The sequence below is a fragment of the Zootoca vivipara genome, chromosome 11 (assembly GCF_965207765.1).
Source record: "Zootoca vivipara chromosome 11, rZooViv2.hap1.1, whole genome shotgun sequence".
Classification (NCBI taxonomy): domain Eukaryota; kingdom Metazoa; phylum Chordata; class Lepidosauria; order Squamata; family Lacertidae; genus Zootoca; species Zootoca vivipara.
This window is the reverse complement of record NC_142594.1, coordinates 19,509,167-19,532,782: the sequence shown is the minus strand read 5'-3', so window position 1 is coordinate 19,532,782 and position 23,616 is coordinate 19,509,167. Positions and strand designations below refer to the sequence as shown.

Sequence of the window (23,616 nt, the reverse complement as noted above, 5' to 3'; positions counted from 1 at the left end):
CAGGATTGCTTTCAGATGGTTGGGGGGGGGTTCAGATAACTCCATACCTTCCAACATTTCTCCAGTGGTAACAGGGGCATCCTAAGGAAAAGTGGGACATTCTGGGATCAAATCAGAAACTGGGACAGCTTCTCTAAATCAGTGACCCCTCCCGGGAAAATGGGGGCACTTGGAGGGCCTAAAAGTGCATTAAAGTGCACTATGAATGGAAAACTGGGGGGGGAGTGATAAATCTGGCCTCACTGACTGCTTTTCAGCTCAGTTCTCTGCCCAAACTGCTCCCCCACAGCCCACAGAGTCCCAGATGCATGAATCAAGAGCTCAGCAGCAGGAAGCGCTGTTGAAAAATTGACTGGAAACAGGGAAAGCATTGGACACCTCTGCCTGGTATTAAAAATTGCTTCTACCACGGCTGTAGTCTTTATTTTTTATATATAAAAAAAACCCTGCTAGTGTAACAACCCTATGCAAAAATATGACATGGCTTCAATATGCACACTTGTGTCCAACTTGTAATTTGTCCCTCACTTTGTACCACAGATGGTGCAATCCATTAAATGTATTCAAGATCCACCGCTGGACCATTTCCCACCAAAATTACTGGCATTGGACCCCCCTTCTGCTGCAGCTTACTTTATACTGCAAAATTATTGACTTGACTGTGATGCCAAAACTACTGAGTGTTGCAACAGCTCTTTTTTAAAACAGCCATGCTTGTTTGGAATCCAATTTTATTGCTTTGCTTTCAATCTTCACTAAACCATCTATATAAATGTCTGCTTTAGAACCAAACTAGACATGACGCAGGAGATACATTACTTAGCATAGGCATCATTTTATTTTATTTCTACTTTTTTTTTTTACTGTGCAAGCAGCTGCTTGGGGGCGTCTAATTTGATCAGAGAGGCAGCACTGGGAAGAGAGTGCTTTAACCCTTTCCCTTACCTAAATCACAACTTTAGCCTGTTGTTATGTTGCCCGTGGGGGGTGGGGTGGGGGCGCAGGCGGGGACGGGACGTGGATTGGCATAGGTGTAGGAGAGGTGTGTGCAACATCAGTAGCTGTCTCTTTCCCCCCTCATACCACAGATGGAGATAATAACTATTTCAAATGGGGGCAATTTAGATCAGGGGAATGTCACAGAAGGCAAAGATACTTTTTATCGATTCAGTGCCAGGTGAAAAGTCATTCATCTGCTTGGGCTTTGGGGGAAATAGTAGGAATTACATTGTGCCTGAAAGTGAGCATCCCAGGTTGTGGCTCCCTGGGTATTTTTTTATGGGTGGGTTATATTTTTTATGTTCTGTGTTGAACCATTTCTTTATTGTAGGGTTGTTTTAGTCTTTTATTGAACTGTAATCATAGCTGCCAAGTTATCCCTTTTTTACAGGGATTTTCCCTTATGCTGAATAGGCTTCCTCGCGAGAAAAGCGAAAACTTGGCAGCTATGACTGTAATCCTTCCTGGGATTACGGTATATGTAGGAGGATAGGTAAGAAATGGCTGATTAAATAAATAACTAAATAAGCGAGCGGCCTCACATGGTTGGTTGATCAAAAAAAAAAAGAATAAAGCACAGGAGAGCCCAATTATCATATGTAAATCCCATATCAGGTCTTGTTGAGCCCTTATAGCTTCATATAAGGTAAAAAGGTACAGTGGTGCCTTGCTAGACGAATTTAATTCGTTCCACGGGTCTTTTCTTATAACAAAAAATTCGTCTAGCGAATCCCATAGGAATGCATTGAATTTTTTTGAAATTTTTTTTTGCCCATAGGAACGAATTGATTGAATTTCAATGCATTCCTATGGGAAACCGCAATTCGCTAGATGAATTTTTCATAAAACGAATTTGTCTAGCGAGGCAACCTCCGCTCGAAAAATCATTTCGTTAAGCGGAAATTTCGTTAAGCAGGGCATTCGTTAAGCGAGGCACCACTGTAAAGGCAAAGGGACCCTGGATGGTTAAGTCCAGTCAAAGGCAACTATGGGGTGTGGTGCTCATCTCGCTTCCAGGCCAAGGGAGCCGGCGTTTGTCCACAGACAGCTTTCCAGGCCATATGGCCAGCATGACTAAAACCGCTTCACATCACAACAACGTGACGAGTGCCAGAGTGCATGGAAATGCCATTTACCTTCCCACTGCAGCGGTACCTATTTATCTACTTGCACTGGTGTGCTTTCCAACTGCTAGGTTGGCAGGAGCTGGGACAGAGCAACGGGAGCTCACCCCATCATGGGGATTCGAACCGCTGGCCTTCCGATTGGCAAGCCCATGAGGCTCGGTGGTTTAGACCACCCGCGTCCCAATATAAGCTCCATATAAACCTTACCTTACAGATAAAGATGTGTGTTTTGTTTCTATCCAACTTTCCCTCCCTCTCCAATCCCCCTGGAACCTTGACTGCAAGATGGGGGAGCTGGATGGATATATTGTCAGTGATGACTTGTGTTAGGTGATGAGCAAGAGTCTATCTGCATGCAGCAGTGGGGGGGGGTTACCGTTCCAGTAAACTTTCCATACATTCACAACTGTATTTCTGTGGGACCTAACATTTCTATCCCTGTAAAAATACAATGAATACTGTCAGCTCAGGAGCAGAAGAAACATGTTTGTTTGTTTTTTGTTACTTATACTACCTTTTTCCTGCTGGCGCTAAGGGAAGTGCTTGAATATTTAGGAGTTCCCTCGTCCGCCAGAGATACATAAAATGCAATCAAACTGAACAGAAGCTGAGCAAGCCGATGAAGTGAAAAATTAAAATTCAGGAGATGTTGGACTAGAAAATTGTCTTGGGAATGTTATATTCAATTATTGAGTTTAGTTACAGTAACAATTATAGCTAACCTAAGAGGTCCTTCAGATCGCATTTGTCTCAGTGGGATGCAATTTGGGGATTTACATATTTCATTCAAAAATAAAACATATATCCTCCCGCTCAAAGGAAAGTAGAGAGAGATGAACATGTATGAGTCACTAAGCTTTTAGGTGATACAGTAATCCCTTGTTATATGCTCACATATTTTCCATTACCACACAGAAAAATCCCTAGGAACAAAGCATATGACATTTGATCTACATTCATAGTGCCAACATTCACAAACAGAATGTTGTACTTCTTAATGCTAAGCATATTACCATTTCCAATTTGAGTGGAAATCCAGTTCAAAGGCTGGGTTAGTGTTTTTGCCCCACCCCAAATTAGCAGACATACAAAACATAGAACAAATAATTCAGTGCATATGACAAGGTTTAAATGTCCTTCTTTGCAATATATCCACATTTTCTTTTGGTCTGAATACAACATCAAGATGACCAGCCAAAGCTCTTTCAAATCAAATGAATGAGACTTGGGAAGTTTTTTTATACATAGTAATACAATAAGAGGAGGGGACGCAGGTGGCACTGTGGTCTAAACCACTGAGTCTCTTGGGCTTGCCGATCAGAAGGTCGGCAGTTCAAATTCCCGCGATGGGGTGAGCTCCCGTTGCTCGGTCCCAGCTCCTGCCAACCTAGCAGTTCGAAAGCACTCCCAAAAATGGTGCAAGTAGACAAATAGGTACCACTCCAGCAGGAAGGTAAATGGTGTTTCTGTGCACTGCTCTGGAAGCGGCTTAGTCATGCTGGCCCCATGACCCAGAAAAACTTTCTGCAGACAAACGCCGGCTCCCTCGGCCTGTAAAGCGAGATGAGCGCCGCAACCCCATAGTTGAATTTGACTAGACTTAACTGTCAGGGGTCTTTTACCTTTTAATGCAATAAGAAATGAGTGAAGCTGTTTCGAAAATGGATGCATAGCTTTGTCCAATATGGCTGTTGAAGGGCAGAATAATATCATAATTTGAGTACTCTTTAATATTACAGATGGAATAATTTAAAAATATGTCATACAGATTTGTGTGTGTGTGTGTCTCCCCCCCCCTATTTTTTTCTGTAGGGTTCTCAACCTTTCAAGGATTTTTTTTAAAAAAGAAAAGGATATGGGGCCACAAAATGGACTGTCGCAAGGGCATGGTTATTCACAAAATAGCTGCTCCCACTTTCTCAGGATCACCCCAGAACTAGCACACACTCACATAAACACACATGCTCGTTATCCCTAACATATTTTATGACTGTCAGTGTAGACTAAAGCATAGCACCAAGATACTGGTGATTGCTTTAGATCTCAGTACCACAATGGTGTCACATGGAAGAAGGTGTGAGCCTGGTGGAAACTGAATTACCGCTGAATCATCTCTGGGTTTTAGTTTTCCACCCTGCTGTGGAGTCACACATTTGAGTTAAATAACACAAGCTGGTGATTGAAAATCTATGCAAAGGTTTGATAATGTTGTAACTTGTTGCTTTGAGTTTATTTGGTCTGTCTCTCACACTTTTCTTCTAGAATCAGTAGACCGATTCCTGTGATCAGAAAAATCAAAGCCTAGTTTTCTCTTTTGATCAAAACATTTCTACCTCCTTCTTGTTGACCTCCTTATTTAGGGTTATTAAGCAAAGCCTGTTCCCAGCATCCTTTAAAAAGTATTAAAGTGATAAGAAATCAGGGCATCTTTGCAGGTCCACTCACAATTAATTCATCTTATATTAAATGCACCAAGAGGCAGAAAGGTGTAACCATGGTTATGTGTGTTCTGTGGCCTTAAAATTTTCTACAGTTTTCTGTGTCTGCCTTTGTCCTTGTTTGTGTCTGTGTGACTGCTTTCTGTTTGGAGACAAAGAAGAGGCAGTAGAGACAAAAGACTTTTACAGAAAACACAGGCGACTATCACCCCTCATAGGGAGCTCAATGAATTCAATATTTTTTTATATGTAAAATATTCATTCTCATACTCTGTCCCAATGCTTCACTTATAAAAATAAGCAACTCAAGCTCCATTTCTGCAGATTTTTGAGAGAAATATTTATCAACTATTAATATAAATTCCCAGAGAGGTACAATTTGTAGACATGGAAAACAAAACAGATATGCAGCCTATACCGTGTTTCTCATATTATAAGACACGTCTTATATTTATTTTTTCCTCAAAAAAACACACTATGGCTTATTTTCAAGGGATGTCTTATTTTTTTCCTCCTCCTCCTGCCACGGCCGGCATTGCTGCTGCGCCTATCACTATGTCTTATTTTCGGGGTATGGCTTATATTCCTTGAATGCTTAAAAATCCTGCTATGGCTTATTTTATGGGTATGTCTTAAAATATGAGAAACAGGGTAGGCACACTTGCTTCGAGGGTCATTCTAATTTATCTCTGTGGGATTTACTTCCAAGTAAAGATGTGTAGGATTGGGCTGCAACAATACCATCTCAAATAAAATCAGAGCTGATGTGGAGCAGTGGCCATTGCCCTGGAAGGATGCAAAGAGATGCAACATGGAAAACGCACAATTGGGACCGTCTGTGGATTGGTTAGCTACTGCCAGATGGGTTAATTTGCAAATGGGCTGTTCCGATACAGCAAATGGGTCATTGGCAAGAGTTTTGTTTTTGTTTTTGTTTTTTTTACTAATCAGATTTCCCCCGGAAATGGTAAATCCAGATTAAATAGGGGGAAATACAGGCTAGCCTTTTGATGCCAACCATGTTGTGAGGAACTTGCTGCAAGAACTTGCATTTATTGATCCCACAATGAACATCCATCTGAAAGCACCCTTACATGTAAAAACAGCCACTTGGAGCACAAATTAAATCAGGGCCATGATGCCAGAAAGGTAATGAAGCTCTTCCCTGACTCATTTTTCTATCTCCCAAGCTGCTATTTTCCCTGAGGCAGGTTAGAGTGACTCCTCCAGATGCTTTTCGACTGCAACTTCCTTCCTTCTTGACCATTGGCCATGCTTGCTTGGGCTGATGGGAGTTGGAGTACAGCAACATCTGGGCAGCAACATTATTGTTGTTACAATTTGATTCTTGATGAAACTGAGCCAACACTCATCATTCCCTTGGTTATGATAGATAAGGGAGCACAAAGGAACACAAGATCTCTCTCAACAAAGAGTATCTAAAGGTGTGAGTCATTGTGTTTGAACGTGTGAGAGGAAGTAGCAACTAATGGTAAGAACGGCTAGATTCAATGGTTCTGTTCAGAAAAGCACCCACAAGTTCAGGTGTTTTGTTTTTTTCCTGCCTGTACCTATGTTTACAAATTTTACAAATTGGAAATCTCGCAAGAACTTGGTAGAGGAACAAAATGAACGACTGACATAGCATATCCACACTATACATTTAAAGCATATTCATTTCATTTCATTTATTTATTGAAATCTATATCCTGCTCTGCCCAGGGTGGCAAACAGATACAAAATTTAAAAAGGAAAACAAAGGAAAAATACTTAGAAAGTTTCCAAAAACAATTACAACTGGTAATATCTAAAAGCAGTGACTCTTAAAAATATCCCAAACTGCACAATTCTAATGCGCATTTTAAGCATGTGACTCTAGAAATTTGCAATTGCTTCAGATCTGATCCTGCAGTAACATCCAGCAGCTTAATTCTCATAAGTAAGTTCAAACAAAACACAAAGGTTATATAAAAACAAGGGAATGCATTTAGCTGCACAGTGAAAAGATCAAAGGGCATGCATGTTCAATGTGAAAAAATGCAAATTATACCATATACCAAACCAAAATCTGTTGTTTTTGCTAGGCGTGTTCTATCCCATGGCACATTCAGGCATATACAAAAGATGAAAATCAAATAAGATTATATACATATAGGCACCATGCCATTAAAAAGCCACTTTTTTGTGGCATGGTACCCTTATGCATCAAAACAGAAAGTACCACCTAAGAAAAAATGGTGGGCTTCAGTATCATAAGTGAATATTTGCTCACATTTTAAGACATAGGGATTTTTAAAAATAATTCCCTTTCTACTAAACCTTTTTGTCAACTGATTTAGCAAACAGACATGAGAGACAATTGATGTGAGATTTCCCTTTTACGCCATCCCCTGCTCTAAAATTGCTGCTGGAAAAGCCACCATTGTGCAGATTCTGGTATTTGCTACTTCCTCTATTTGTTGTTCTTTCCAGGTAATCACAAGATTATCAAACAAGTCTGCAATCTGTCAGGTATGGTTGACTGATTTTAATATAATGAGCTTAGTTTTAAAATACCTGTGGCTGAATCCAAGTTCCTTTTCGGGTCAGAGAGTCACCTTTGGATCCCAGCAGGCACTGAGATTATGTACCTTTTTAAAAAGATCCTTGTTTATAATGGGTACAGTAGTGTTGGCATGGATAGACTTGCCTGTTTGCATGCCCAGTTGCTACCTCTGCATTTTAAAGCCTGGCCCTGCATGCACAGTTGCTGGTATGCGTAGAATTATGAAGTAAAATATATTTATATATAAGTTCTCGTTAAATATTGGGCTGCCTCATATCAAAATATGATGCGTTTTGCATGCTGATTCCAACTTCTGCATGTTGATGCATCTCCCCAAAAGATCACCTTCTGAATTGCAACTCACAATGATGTTTGAAATATTGATTTCAAAGCAACAGGCTTTTACTATGCTATATCAATGTGAATGTAGCAATTTCAAAAGTATATAGAGAGAAACTCCATAGCCAAATTATGATCATGTTAATACTGAACCTAACAACAAGAGTCCACAGAACTCGCCTATCCTAACAATAATATGATCAGGGTTCTTGAAATTGTGCTGTGTGGCTCAATAATCACAGGGCTGATTTCAATACAGTGGTACCTCTACTTACGAATTTAATGCGTTCCGAACGCACATTCGTAAGTCGAAAAAAATTGTAAGTCAAATCCCATAGGAATGCATTGGAAGAAAACATTTGTAAGTAGAAGCAACCCTATCTAAAAATTCGTAAGTAGAAAAAATCCTATCTAAACCGCATCCAAGATGGCGGACGGAGCTCCATTCGTAAGTAGAAACATTTGTAAGTAGAGTTATTCGTAAGTAGAGGTACCACTGTATAGTGATCTGGATTCACATGATACCTTTCTATGATCTTGTCCACATAAGTGGAGGAAAGTGGAACATGCCTCCCTTCCTACCCTGTGGGGGCAAAACATTCTAATACAATGAGCCTAAGCAAACTTGAGTTTATACATAAAGGGGTTGTATTCAGCTAACTTTTACTTAGAGTTGACCCACCTAAGTTAGATGTGGCCGTTAATTTCAGTGCATCTACTCTGCAAAGAAGTTAGTTGAATACAGCCCTATGTGTTGGGTTGTGTTCAGGCCCATTTTGTACGGTTGACGTTCCAGATAAAATGTGGCCCAGATAACTAGCCCTTTTGATTTTGCATATACGTTTGAACATTGCATCTCTGTGCGGCCATTCAGTGATATCAGAGGGGGCCAGAGCATGTTCTCACCTTCCTTCATGGGCCAGAGAGGAAGAGAGGTAATGTCCTATCTCACCCGCTGCCTCAGTGAGTCTACTGAAGAGACTACCCACACTTTCGTTCTAATAAGAAGAAGAATACTGGAACTCAAGCCTGTCCTGGAAGTTTTGGCTTTTAATTCTAAGTGTAAGGCAGCTTTTGCCAACCTGCTGCCCTCCAAATGTTTTGAACCACAACTCCCACCAGCCCCAGCTAGCATGGCCAATGGTGAGGGATGATGAGAGTTGAAGTCCAAAACATATTGAGGGGACCAGGCTGAGGAAATCTGGTTTAGGAACATGCTGTAGTTGCTACATGATAAGCAAAGGCATTTTCAACATGTTCACTGATCCTTTTTGTTGTTATTATTTCACCTATTAGTACATATTTTGAATGAGCCCCTAATAAACCTTGCCATATATATATATATATATATATATATATATATATATATATATATATATATATAGTTTCTTAAACCAAATTCAAAACAGAGGTGAATTTGGGTTGGTCAGCCTTTGATCAGGATGCAGGGTCTACATATTTTCTCCCAGATTGAGTTTTCATTCTGATGTAATATTGCTCATACTTAATCCTCCATGGGCATCATAATAATAATAATAATAATAATAATAATAATAATAATAATAATAATATTTATACCCCACCTATCTGGCTGGATTTCCCCAGCCACTCTGGGTGGCTTCCAACAGAAAAATAAAATACATTGTGCCATGAAGATAAAACTTATGTCACAATGGGACCATACTGTACAGTGATACCTCGCAAGACGAATGCCCTGCAAGACGAATTTTTCGCAAGACAAATGCATCTTGCAATCTGATGGTGACTCGCAATTCATTTTGCAAAAAATTCATCTTCCAAATTGCGGTTTCCCATTGAAATTTAATTAATGTGTTCCTATAGGCAAAAAAAAGAAATTTCAATGCATTCCTATGGGAAACCGCGATTTGCAAGACGAATTTTTCGCAAAACGAATTGACTCGCGGAACAAATTAAATTTGTCTTGCGAGGCACCACTGTAGTTGTCTTGCAAGGCACCACTCAGTTGAGAACAAAATATAGAAAATCATTATGATATCCAATATGATATCTTGGTTAGAAGGTTAGGACTAAAAGCTTTTAAACCCTGGTCCAAATTTTTGGTGAGTCTTGGAAGTTCCACTAGTTAGCTGTCAAGGTAGTAGTCAATATAGTTGTGGACATAAAATGAAAAATTGCCACAAGCAGGATGGAAATACGATAGAAAGGAAGAGAAGCAAGCCACTACAGACCACGGGGCTTGTTAGCAACATTACGCTCATTTAATCTAAATAGAAAACTGCATCTGGAATGTACACTCCAACCCACGTGGAGTAAGTATGTTATGGAAAGGAATAAGGCTACATGTAGAGGGAAAACTCCTGATTTTAAACCCAAACTCCAGTTTCAGGATCATTTTCTTTACTGAGAAATGTTGCCTAATTTTGGTTCTTGCAATTCACACAGTGCCTATCTTGCGAAAAGTTCTGCTTTGAAGCTCTCAGACATCAATAGTGTTGTCTACTGTTGAGCATCGTTACCCTATTTGGATTCACTTAATTTCAAATGTTCTCCCCTGTCTGCAAAGGCTCTTAAGGCTATTTACTATTATCAGACAACAACTTGCACCCGCCTCCCTGAGCCCACACACCTGCAAATAGCATTGTGAAGGCTTTCACGCCAGGTTCCCTTTCCACAGGATGCGCAAAGCACCTTCAGTGGCTACCCCAGCTCTGGGACAGTCTCCCTCAGCAGGTCTGCCTATATTCTTATTTGGCTTAGGTAACTATGTAAGATCTACCATACCTTTTTACTAAAACTTAGAGCTAGTTTTTAGGGGGGAAGCTGGTCCAGTTCATTTGGAGTTGCTTTATGTTGTTATTTGTCAGTGTAGATTTGGCTTTCTGTTTTGTTGTGTTTTGTTGTGTTTTATGTTTTGTTTTGTTTTGTGTTTTGTGTTTTATTTTGTTTTGTACACTTTAATTTGTTGCCATCTGAACAAATTTAGAAACATAGGATTTAAGTGATTTAAATAAATAGGTAAATTAATCAGGGAACATATTTATCTATTACATCGCTCTGTATGAACTAAAAACATGGAACATTTCTGGGTAACAAAATGCATTTGCTTTCATTTTGCTGAACTGTGTTTATAGACCGATATTTTATATATCTCCTCACATAGTGGAATCCCATTTAAGGAACCCAAGAAGCTGCAAAATGTTTACAATGGGAACATTTATGGTCCTTGGGTTTGACTGAATGCTCAAAAGTTTTCTTCCTCTCGGGAAGAGGCTTCCATTATTCTATGTAATTCTCAGGGCACTTAAGAATTTGGGTGCAGGGTGTTGAAGAAGAAGAGTTTGGATTTGATATCCCGCTTTATCACTTCCCGAAGGAGTCTCAAAGCGGCTAACATTCTCCTTTGCCTTCCTCCCCCACAACAAACACCCTGTGAGGTGGGTAGGGCTGAGAGACTTCAGAGAAGTGACTAGCCCAAGGTCACCCAGCAGCTGCATGTGGAGGAGCGGAGACGCGAACCCGGTTCCCCAGATTACGAATCTACCGCTCTTAACCACTACACCACACTGAACTTACCTTGTTGCAAGGTGGCCAAGAATGGTGTGCCTCTGAGTTTTTCTTTCCAGTAAGCTTTTCCCCAGCACTCTGCAGCCTCCTTGGCTGCCCATGCCTCTTGATCTGAAAAAAAAAAAGCTGCATGAGAGGCGTTATCTTATTGTATCTTCTCATTATAGTGCAGGCACCCCAGAAGGCTACAAAGTGCAGGCTACTGGTAAGATGACGTAGATTGAAAGACAAGACACTCACAAACACCATTTGGCCCTCCCAAAAGCGAGTTGAGCACAAAAAGCACCTCTGCCCCCCACCCAAGAGAAATTCACTGCAATTTTCTTACCCCTTTACTAATTTTCAAATGCAATCTCTCCCCTCCTGGGAAATGGATGGAAAATATGTGGAAGGAACATTCAACACAGTACTAGTTGGATTCTCAGATTACTGTAGTTACGACATAGCCAGCAGATTTCCATTTTAATATCAATATGAATTATCTGCTATTTTAGGCCGACTCGAAAGGAAATGGAAGCATCAACAAGAGACTTCCCTCTATTGTGGAAGATGAGGAAGAAGAGGAGGAGATGGTAGAAGAGGAGGCCGGTACTCTTTCTCCAGTCCATACCAGAAGCACAACCTCCTCCTCCCAGCAGAAAAAGTCAGGAAGCAATAAAAGCTATCTTGGGATAAACTTGAAACAGTTGGCCTCAGGAACTGTGCCCTTCCACTCACCTATCCGAGTTTGCAGTGCAACCTCCTCTAGAACCAAGCATGAAACGGAACTGCATTATTACTCCAAAAGGAGAGAGAAGAATATGAAGCTGCACCTTCCATCCCTAAACAGCACTGGTCCCCCAGACCTCAGCCCCAGGTAAATATTAGGAACGTCTCTTACAATGGCGCGCACCCAGTTTCTCCTTTCCTACCAACATTTTTCCTGTGGATCATAAATGTTTTCCGTTCTTTGCTACTGTTGCTAACAATATTGTTGCCTTAAAATTACCCACCAATTTCACCCACTGTAATAGTTAAACAACTTTAACTACGACCCATAAAGGAATAATGGTCTCTATACAGATGGCATTCAGAAGAACTGGTAACTAAAACCAGTACAATCCACAATGTTTAAGGGCACAATAAGACCCTTCTCCATCCTATCCAGCATTCATTATGGGAGATTGAGGCTATTCTACAGTCCTCTACTCACTTGCCTAGAAGTAAGCCCCACTGAGTTTTATGGGACTTATTTCTGAGCAGACATCGACAGGATTGCACTGTAAGCACAAAAATCATCCTTACTGATTTCAGTTTAATTTCAGGTTTGTTTGTTTTTTAATTGCCAAAATGCACCTGCATCTTTCAACATCCCTTCAACAGACCTGCTTAAAAAATTGTCTGTTTTTCATTCAGAGTCCTGGAAGTCAGAAGGATATGTAAAAAGAACACAAAGTATGAGGTGTGTTTTTTTAAGGGTCATTGAAAACATGCAGTCCCTGAGCTAGCCCATAGAGCTTGGGTCAGGAACGTTTCAGAGCTCTGGAAGCAATGGAGAGCAGTATGTTTTATTGTATCTTATATAAAAATTGATACCCTGGTTGCAAAATACCCACTCAAGGCATTTTGAAGGGAAGGTCCCTGGTCAGAGCTAAAGCTTAGGCAGAGTCACTTTATATGAAAACCTTCCTTGCCCTACCGCCAGCTCTGCCTATGGCTGCCTGATTGGTAGGTTTGCAGGGTTTCCCACTGGCCATACGCCCTGGACATGGCTGGGATTTCAAAGGTGGAATTGACATCCAAGGGGAATTTCCGAAAGGTGTGGGGTGGATTCCTTAAAAACAAACAAAAAACCCTCAACAATTTGGGGGGCTCCTAGTTTTTACTTTTTGAAATATGGCAACCCTACCACAGGCATCTGACTGGCCACTGTGAAAACAGGGTGCTGGACGAGATGGCCTGATCCAGCAGGCAATAATAATAATAATAATAATAATAATAATAATAATAATAATAATAATATTCTGGGCGGCTTACAACAGAAAAATGAAATAAAACAATTAAACATTAAAAGCCTCCCTAAACAGGACTGCCTTCAGATGTCTTCTAAAAATCTGGTAGCTGTTTTTCTCTTTGACATCTGATGGGAGGGTGTTCCACAGGACAGGCGCCACCACCGAGAAGGCCCTCTGCCTGGTTCCCTGCAACTTGGCTTCTCGCAGCGAGGGAACCGCCAGAAGGCCCACGTACTGGACCTCAGTGTCCGGGCAGAACGATGGGGGTGGAGACGCTCCTTCAGGTATACTGGACTGAGGCCATTTAGGGCCATTTATGCCGTTATGTACAGAGAATATATAAAGTGATTCTGTCCAAGCTTTGGCTCAGTCAGCTTAGACAATCTCAGGGACTGTGCGGTTCCTTGGAGGGTTTTTTTTTTTTAAGTAACAACAGCCTTTGCACAGCTGTCTCTCCGCAGTGCAAAAGCAGAGAAACGGTTGATTTCTCAGCAAAGTGCTTGGCTGTTTGCTTTAAGGCTCTCTTTTGTTGACCCATGCAAATTTTAAGACGAAAGTTCAGCTCCCTTCTCCTTAAAATGCTCACAGACAGCATTCGCACCTTGAAAGGCTTTTGGAAAGACATTAAGCCGAACCCAGTGGGGAGCTCTGCTGCATGAGGTCCATTGAGAGAAATAGGAACAGCATGTACTACTTCCCTATTCATTTCAATTTGGCTTGTGCAGGAAACATCTCAGTGAACTGTATCCATAGAAGCTAGCTGCAAGAAGGAGTGCCTGAGGAATAAGAAATGGGAGAGGGGGGGGAGGAACCTCCTCCTCCACTGCCACATCGCTGATTTTAGCTTAGGACAGTTATGAATGAAAGTAATCACCTTTAATAGGTGTTCAGTGACCTTTGTAAAATAGGTTATAGTTCAATAAATCCATTTTCATTCCTTCATGGTGCATTATCACATCCCTTTCATTACAGTAAATTTACTGATGAGTGTTATACAACTGCTAATCTCGCACAGGCATTTATCGACAGAGGTTGGCTGAACAAATGATATTCCCCCATTTTGTATCTCGGCAGCACTTCTTCTTTATTTGAAATGCGGGGGAGATTAATGATAAGTCAAAGGAAATGATGGAGTGTGCAAACATTCATATGACTTAAGGAAAGTTGCCATAATTAAACAACACCTTGGTTGGGTAGCCGTCTTCCAAACTCTGCCATGGAGGTAGGGTTGCCATATTTCAAAGTGAAAATCGGGGCAGAAAATATGTTTTTGGGCAAAGTTTTTGGACTTTATTATTATTGTTATTTTACTTTTGCCCCAAGTTGCTGAGTTGTTGGGGGGGAAACGGCACTGCCGACATGGGTTGCCATATTTTCCCGGACATCTTCTCAATTTCTGCCCAGACACTGCTGCTGCTGACTGCAGTATTCTGGATGTGTGGTAACCCTTCATGGAGAGGGCGGGGGGGGGGGAGAGAGAAAGGCTCATCAATTAAAAAGAAAGAAAGAACACAGAAACGGCAAAGTATGGATGAAAAACAGGACAATAAGTACAGAAACACAGTCATATTGCCAAAGAAGAAAGACTCATTCAGGCGATCTGATGAGAGTGCAAGTGCCTGGGAGCTTAGTATCAGTCCCTGTTCCTGAACTTTATGCATCTAGTACAGGCATAGGCAACCTTCGGCCCTCCAGGTGTTTTGGCCTACAACTCCCATGATCCCTAGCTAACAGGACCAGTGGTCAGGGATGATGGGAATTGTAGTCCAAAACATCTGGAGGGCCAAAGGTTGCCTATGCCTGATCTAGTATAACACTTGTGGGGGCATCCTATTTGTGCAACTGTTAAATGTAGAAGGCTCCCTGTGAGTGAAGGGGACGAGGACGAGATGGTTGGACAGTGTTCTCGAAGCTACGAACATGAGTTTGACCAAACTGCGGGAGGCAGTGCAAGACAGGAGTGCCTGGCGTGCTATGGTCCATGGGGTCACGAAGAGTCGGACACGACTAAACGACTAAACAACAACAACTCTGTGTGTGATTGAGAGCCCATGCAGAGAGATTCCACTGCATATACTATTATTGACAGAAGAAGCTATCTGCTGATGTTTAAGTGTGTGGTGCAAGGTGGGGATGAAATTGGCTGCTTCAGTGCTCCCTCTCCCCATGCCCAATTTGAAAGTTTATAAAGGGAGTGGAACTGCACAAGTCAGATTTTTTTAACATTAAATTAATCTCTGCCCCTGCCCAAAAAGAGAGCATGTAGGACTCCCAGGTTTTTACAAAACCTCCAGTACAGCTTGTATTATTACTTGCTAACACAACACAAAACACAAATTATGTTTCACCATGTTGGAGGCAGGCAGGGAATGAGAATGGGCATCTATTCAGCGAGCTGAAATTCTAATTTATGGCCATTGTGTGCAGAGGGTTATTTTTGTTTGCTTTCTTTCTTTCTGTTTTTCATATACACCACAATCTTCTGTTCCTATATGAAGCAAACATCACAATATAGTTTCAGGCTCTGCTTGCAAGGAGCACATCAAATCCAAAATAATATTACAGCGGAACAAACTTTTCAACACATTTCATTATAGAAACTCTGCTGCTTCCCAGGCTAAGGAAAATCTCAGATTTCCTCTAACCTGGGGAAGCGGTTTGGACCCTACTTTTATCCCTATTCCTCTTCAAAAGTATGAGTAGTCCCTCGGGAGGAAATGAGATCTGACAGGACAGACAAAGGCTTGCAGTACTTTATTAAGGGGAAATGTTGTTTTAAGTCCGTAACATTCACTTCGGTGTGCTTTCTGTGCTTTCTTTGCAAAGATAAACATAGAATTTTCTATGCAGGTTATCAGCCGACTGACCTAGCAGCTCTTTTCTTTTAAGCAATTTTAGGTTCGAATAATGGTAAAGTTCATCATATGAACGTTCTGTTTCCCTAAAAATGTGTGTATTGTTAGCCATGCCTGAGGACAAAGAAGCTTGATTTCTGTGCAATTATTCCAAACAGGATCGTTGATGGAACAGAAGATGGTAACAATAACGAGGAAAGCCAGGCGTTTGACTTTAGCTCTGAACAACTCAGGCAGGATTCCAGTGCATCTCCTACCATCAGGGGTTAGTGCTATATTTAGCCATCTTACAAATGATTCATAATGCGCCTTTCGGAGAGGGCTGCCTTTTGTGTACTGCAAACTGTGGGAGAAATCCTTAGATGTGACTGGATCATCATGGCCAAGAGTGACAGGGGGGTGAAGTGTAGAGCTATTTCTTTCCAGTTATCTGGGCTTCTTTTCTTGCCATTTATCAGACAAGGTAAAAAGATCATGATGCTTACAGGCATTGCTGCTTCCTAAATCAGGGCCCATCCCTGTGTGTAGTTCTGCATGCCCCATTAAAGAAGTCAACACTAATTGTAAGAAGTTAATATTAAGTAGCAAAGTGTTCATTTAAGGTCCAATAGTCTGCAGTCCCAAAGCCAAACGTGCAATTCTGGCAGTGGGTGGTGAAAGATAATTGCTGCCAGAGGAGGAGGATCATTTCTGAATTGTGACAAGCACCAGAGCACAAACCTATGGAAGGCAAGCAATCAAACCTTACCCATCCCTTCCTCTCTCTTTTTAGCTGAGTCATTTAAATTCCAGAGGAACCGTGGTTTATTTTTATTTTTATATTTTTATTGATGTTGTCTTTATCCTGAACTCATTGAAGGAAAGGTAGAATTTTACATATTTGAATTAATTTAGCTTTATTTAATCAAGAAAAGGGTCTCGATTTAGACACTTGTTTTTACATAGGCAAATCGTTCCTTCACAAACTAAAATCTGGAAATAAATGAGCAATCAGGTCACAGATATGAGATTTCTATGACCATCCACTTACAGTATGTATTGTTATTATTACAGAGAACGAAGTTGGCGCTGCTGTGCTAGTCATCAAAGCGGAAGAAGCAAAGCAACAGATCAACAGGCTTAATAATGAGGTATGGAGGATTTCATGTCATTTCAATTGTTCTACTCTTCTTTGTGGAGAAATGAAACTTGTTAGGATCAGCAACACCCTTGAGGTAAGGCTAATTTTTCATGCCTAGCGATATTTGATAAATCTTTAGTTCCAATAGCCTATAGCACTTTTCAGGTGCGCTGCTCATGTATAAATGCTACCGTATGTGCATGCAGGGCAAATGGGGACGAGGGCACTAAACTCTACCACCTGCATCACAATTTGCATTGCCTTCTAGGACATAGAAGGTGACATCTAAGTGTCTGCTCAGTTCTCTGCTCAGAGATACGATTTGGAATCCCAGTTTTGAAGGAGAGGGTGCTTTGTCCTTTTTATTTTATGCATTGGACTTGCTGGGGGGTTTTTTCTGTCGTAGTTCAGTCAGTATTTATTGTGATTGTTAAGAGTGGATTTCTGTTTAATTATCATTTGCTGACGTTTGGAGCTGTTTAATTTTATTGTGTTATTATATTCAACTAGCTTATTGAATATTACTTTATTAGATATAAGTCGTTCCATTTTTAAGTTATGCTTTATTTTGACTTTCTGTATTGGATCAGATGTAATAATAAGGTGTGTGTTCTTTGTTGTATATTTTGTTGCTGTAAGCCACCTTGTGTATGGTAATATAGAAAGGCTATATACAAATTAGAAGTGGAAAGAAATGAAATGGAACTCATGGAGGGCGACGGAGAGCTTAGTAGGCTTTTCCCTTGTGTGTACGATTTACACATGAGCAGCACACCCAGACAGGGTGTATGTCTGTGGCCGTGACGACATTTCCTACCAATGCATTGGATTGTAAGAGGGGGAACACAATCCCTAGCTTTTCCAGCACCTTCATCTTATTTCTAAGAATACCCTACTCCAGTTTTTTTGTGTTTTTTTTAAGGGGGAAAAAATGAGAAAGGAGGTCATTGGTAGCCAGGAGCAACACATTTCATTAGCAGTCTTTCCGACCGAGATTAAAAGCTTTCTAGCAAAAGGGCAAATAACTGCTTTCATACAATGTAATTGTGTTACGGCACTTTACTAGCAATCAAAAAATTGCTACCTAGCTCTCCTTTTGGAGGGGAACTAGTAATTTGCCACAGAGCAAAAGCTACTGGAGCAGAATGGACCAAAATCAAGCAAACATACTATGATCCATAAATTTGTGCTGTATTATGATCTATAATACAGAAGTGCATTTCACTTTCATAGGAAATGCTTAGCATTCACAAAACTCTAAAGTCTCTAGTTAGCAAAAATGATTACTGTATGTCTATAGAGATGCATTACTTTAAAATGTGTGCCAGTAGTCCAAAACTCCCTAGCAAATTTATGCAGCTGAAAGCTACCCATGTTTTATTATAGAGTCAGGAGAGGGGCAAAAAGAAGGTTTTGCCAATATGAACCTTGACAGTCTACAGCTTAAAAAATAATACCTGCTGAGCTGGTAATTTTGAAATTTGGCATGTGGGATCTACCTGAAGAGTTCTACAAATGTGCCAACCTTCAAACAACTATGATCTATTGATTTATTATATTTTCCCCCAAGGGCCCCAATGTGGTGAACATGGTCCTCCCCTCCCCATCTTATCCTCACAGCAATCCTGTGAAGTAGGTTTAGTTGAGAGGCAGTTACTGGCCCAAGGTCACCCAGTGGGATTCGTGGCAGAGTGGGGATTAGAACCCTGGCCTCCTAGGTCATAGTTCAACACTCTATCCATTACAGCACAGGTACATCAAGTTTGAAAGTGCTGAAAAATAGGCATTTCAACCTGCTGTTCTGCAGGTTTATAATATATTTCCATTTTTGTAGAAAGTACTGGTGCACTTCATTCAGGCTTTGTTCAGAGAGCACATACTTTCATTGATTTGGTGAAGTTCTGAAAGTCAAAGTTAATTAAGGTTTCCCTTGTCCCATTAAAGTTTATGGAAAACAAGTATTTGCAGAAAGGTGCAGGGACGCAGGTCTAAAAGCTGCTCCTGAAGATCTGGGGAACCCTCTGAAATGGCATTTGAAAGTGTGTGGTGGGAAGGGCCTCTTGGGCTTGCCGATTGGAAAGTCAGCAGTTTGAATCCACGCGACAGGGTGAGCTCCCGTTGCTCTGTCCCAGCTCCTGCCAAACTAGCAGTTCGAAAACACTCCAGTGCAAGTAGATAAATAGGTACCACTGCAGCAGGAAGGTAAATGGCATATCCATGCACTCTGGCATTCGTCATGGTGTTCCGTTGTGCCAGAAGTGGTTTAGTCATGCTAGCCACATGACCTGGAAAGCTGTCTGTGGACAAATGCTGGCTCCCTCAGCCTAAACGCAAGATGAGTGCCGCAACCCCATAGTCACCTTTGACTGGACTTAACTGTCCAGGATTCCTTTACCTTTTTACCTTTGCAGGGCATAGCAGGAATGAAAATCAAAGCCAAAGGTCCCTCCTAGAGTTTAGTGCTTGCAGAGAGATCCACCTAGTGGTTGCAATGTGCAGTGTCTGTTCACTTAGCTACGGAATATAATTGAGTGGTTCCAGGGACAGATGAAGGCTTGGTAACATTGCTGAGCCTGTGGGTGCATTTGCAGATGAGAAACTGTGGTGGGTCACCTTCATGCACCTCTCACTGCAAGACCTCAGCCCACACTGCAGACCTATTAGTCCCCATACAGCATACAAATTGGAGAGCAGTGTGGTGTAGTGGTTAGCATGTGGCCTCCCAGGAAGCAGTGGCGTGCTAATTTTCCTCTTCCATTATCTGTCCTCTTGACAACCCTGTGATGTAGCTCACATGACTGCTTCAACTTTTATATATTTCTTAAAGCAAGTGGTAGTAAACAAACAAACAAACAAACAAACAAACAAACAAACAAACAAACAAATAAAGCAAGCTGAAGATACAAAATTAACTATGCACCCCAAAACGTAGAGATTTATTACTATCTCCACTGAAGGCACCTTAAGATGGGTAGTGAACTGCTTACCTGTTTGTAATGTGATTTCAGAAGCACTAAAGATTAATACCACAGTCATTAGGCTTTCCCCCCACTTATATGAAGCCCAACAAACTGGAAGTAGAAATACATTATGAGATAGTATTTCACACAATGGTACGTGGGGGAAGGGGAAACAAACAAACAAAATCGTGGAAACTGAGGGTCAAGGTGAAGCAAAATTAAGATGTTTGTTTGAGCATGACCTGGATTATCCCTTCCCACCACACACTTTCAAATGCCATTTCAGAGAGTTCCCCAGTTTTCAGGAGCAGCTTTTCAGTCAGAAAGAGAACCTTTAAATGACCACGTGGGCTCTTAGAACCCTAACCTATATTTTCAGCATATCCAGTGTATTTTTATATTGTTAATAATTAGTGAACATAGGAAGTTGCCTTATAGAGGCTGGCAGTGTGCTCTCCAGATTTTCAGTCAGGGGATCTTCCCAGGCCTGCCTGGAGATGCTAGGGATTGAACCTCGACTGTTAAGTGGCATAACTATGCTTTAACTCTAAGGTGTGTGGATGTGACTTAGGGCTACTTGATTTGCTTTGACTTAACCATGACAGTGTCAGGTGCTTAATTTGTAGTAATGAGCAGGTTAAGTTGTACAAGTCACCCACTAATTGGAAACGCTTTTAGTTCAGAAAGACTCAAATGCTTCACAATTATCCTTTTCTCTTTCTGTCGGGTACGTTTACCCTTTTGAAAACTAATGTACAGCCTCATCTTGCTTTCTGCAGATTACTTCCTCTTTTCATCAATTTGGTGAACTGCACAAGTTTAATTCTGCGAGCACAGTGGCAGTAATCTCACCTAAAATACATTGATTATCTGCTACTGGAAGCAATGCAGAGCTAATTTTTAATTTTGTACCTTCATTTGGTTTTTTTCCCCTGCTAGCTACGTACAGTAGAATCAAATGGGAGAAAAGAAGGTTCCCTTCAACTTTAATCCACAATTCACTCAGTTCAATGTGTGTAAAGTAATCTCATTGATTTCAGCCAACAATGCTAGAATAAATGGGTTGTAGACTACAGCTGGTTACTTTCATTATATAGACGTATATTCTCCATCAACAGCCCTATAGCAAATTTTATGTATTCAAAAAAAAAAAAAAAGATTACCCATATAAACTATCATGATGATAAGCCTTCCCAGATGAGTACTTCTCAAATTTTGCATTTTCATTAAAGAAATGGCCATTCTATTGCACAACATATAATATTAGATAGGGAACACTGTTAATTCTTGGTGGTTGGGCACTTCTTAAACTAGGAAATATTTCAACAGCATTTCTGTTACATAGAAAGCTTTCAGCAATGACATCTTAGTCCCATTGAAATGGGGAAATTTTAGTCATGGCTAGCATAAGTCTCATTGATTTCTATGCTACTAAAGCCTTAATTTCCTCCGATCCAATGTTTCACTTGGTTTCAGCTGAGCTTTTGCAAACATTTACGACATTTGTGGGGGGGGGAGAAGTACTTTTTTTTCTCTTCCTGCCTTTACGGAACAATCCTGTACATATCAATTCAAAAGTCCGTCCTATTGAGTTCAGTAGGGTTTCTCCAAGGTAAGTGATTATAGGATTCAAGCCAAAAGGTTTATTTTCAAAAGCAACCCCCTCTAATAATTTGTTTTTACTTCATCATGTTGGAAACAGATTATTAAAATAGTTTGAAAATATGATTTGAGGAGGCTCCAGCTTGACTCAGCAAACTGGAATGTAGCACCAATTTGTCCTGAAGTAATTCAAAACTCAGGCTTGATTTCTTGAATCTTCTGGTTTGCTCCCCATGGGAGAACTTTGACCCACACAGTTTGTTTTAACGAAATTTAAAATAGGTTATTTGTTAGCGATTCTGTGGCACACAATCGTGAACCACAAGTGGCACAAATATCAAACAAAACAAGAATCAATGGATTTACCGTATTTTTCCATCTATAAGATGCCCCCATGTATAAGACTATTTTGGGGGATTCCGATTTAAGAAAATGGGGAGAGATGTATCCGTGTATAAGAAGCCCCCACATTTTTGACATTGTTTTTTAGGGGGGGGAAGCCTAGTCTTATACACAGAAAAATACGGTATTTTCCTTAGAAAATAAACTCCTCTGCTCTTAAAGAGAATTTTGCAACTGGAACCAGAGAGATGGATTAAGTTGTGAAACTTGACTTCTGTCTATTGGATAGGATGCTGTTGGCACCCTTACATTCATGACAGAGCTTTTGATCCAGCGGACAGCTCCACTAATGGAAGAAGATGGAAGGTGATTCTTGCCCATTCACCCTTTCCCTTCCATAACCCCACGCCACCTTCTACCCTGATCCAGAGTGTTTGTAAGCAGATTTCCGAGGTCTGCAGAATTGGCCAAATATATATATATCTTCCCTTCCTCTTCCATTAGTGGAAGCATCTGCTGGATCAAAAGCCCTTCTGTGAGTGCAATGGCATGAGTTGGATTCCACCTTTTCTTTTTCATTTGAATGATGTTGTGCCAATATTTTTATATGTATATATATTTTTAATATATATATATATATTTCAGGTCACTGCTTTGACTCAAGAGGTCTCTCAGTTAAGCAAGGACATGAAGAATGTGATGCACCTCTTGGAAAACCTGGTTGTGGCACAGAAGTCCCCGGAGATTTGCGCCGTGCACGGCGCAGCCGTGAGCCCCAACATGGAAAGCTTACAGACTAGAATGACTTGGCCTACACACCAGCCATGTATGCATATGCAGGTTCCGAATGTCACCTGCACCAAAGCACAGCTCTGCCATTCCAATACGATAGCCGGCATCTGGAACATGGATGCAACCTCCGTAGGTAGCGACCCACAAAGAACTGAATCCCACCTTCAAAATTCTACGGGTGGCGAATTTTATTATACGTCGGGCCTTGAACATTCCCCCTCCCACTACCATGTGATCCAGAAAGATCACCTGCAGTTTGTGAGTTGCACCTCTCCACATTCAGACACCACTTTGACTCCCCTCCAGTCCATTTCAGCAACTCTTTCCTCCTCCATGTACTCTTCGTCGGATACGTCCTTGCACCTTGTGTTGCCCAGCAGATCCGAGGAAGGCAGCTTTAGTCAGGGAGCAGTCAGTTCTCTAAGCCTCGAGAACCTGCCAGGCTCTTGGGACCTGGAAGGAACTACAGGGACAGCAGCAGCGCAGACCTCAGAAGACTTTCCTCTGGATGTCATGAAAAGCACAGTGGATATTAAAGATAGCAAAGCCATAAATGTATAATGGAAACAGTGACGTGATAACACTTCAAGCATGCTCCACAACTGCCAGCTTATAAACTTGACTCAGTACTGCATGACATTTTTTTTTTGGCCTTTTCCTCAGATGCTCATGGAAATTTGCAAACTCAAAAATTGGCGACCCGTGCAAAGGCAAAGGTTTGACCAGCGCATATGCAGAGAGGTGATTTCTAGATTTAAGAAGCACATTGAAAAAGCCTTTTATACACAGATTGTAGCTTAACTGGACTGCTCAACAGACTTTTGTGACACTCTGGCTCCTGAGGGACAAAGTAGCTGGACCACGAAGACTGAGGAGCCTTGGCACAGGAGGTCTTTGTTGTGTGAAGCAAAGGGTTTTTCACCCCCTTACTGCCTGATTGTTGCCGCCAGACAATAC

The 23,616-nt window shown here is 41.1% G+C and overlaps 1 protein-coding gene across 1 annotated transcript in view; it reads left to right on the top strand.

Annotated features, from left to right (window-relative positions):
- The window catches only part of KCNH8 (potassium voltage-gated channel subfamily H member 8), a 159,237-nt gene extending 135,918 nt beyond the window's left edge, over positions 1–23,319 (top strand). Inside the window, exons 12-16 of the mRNA XM_060280535.2 lie at positions 7,037–7,075; positions 11,489–11,850; positions 16,002–16,108; positions 16,897–16,973; positions 22,513–23,319. Coding sequence (XP_060136518.2) covers positions 7,037–7,075; positions 11,489–11,850; positions 16,002–16,108; positions 16,897–16,973; positions 22,513–23,220 — 1,293 coding nt within the window. The 3' untranslated portion in view covers positions 23,221–23,319. The remainder of the gene's footprint in view (positions 1–7,036; positions 7,076–11,488; positions 11,851–16,001; positions 16,109–16,896; positions 16,974–22,512) is intronic.
- Positions 23,320–23,616: the final 297 nt, after the last annotated feature.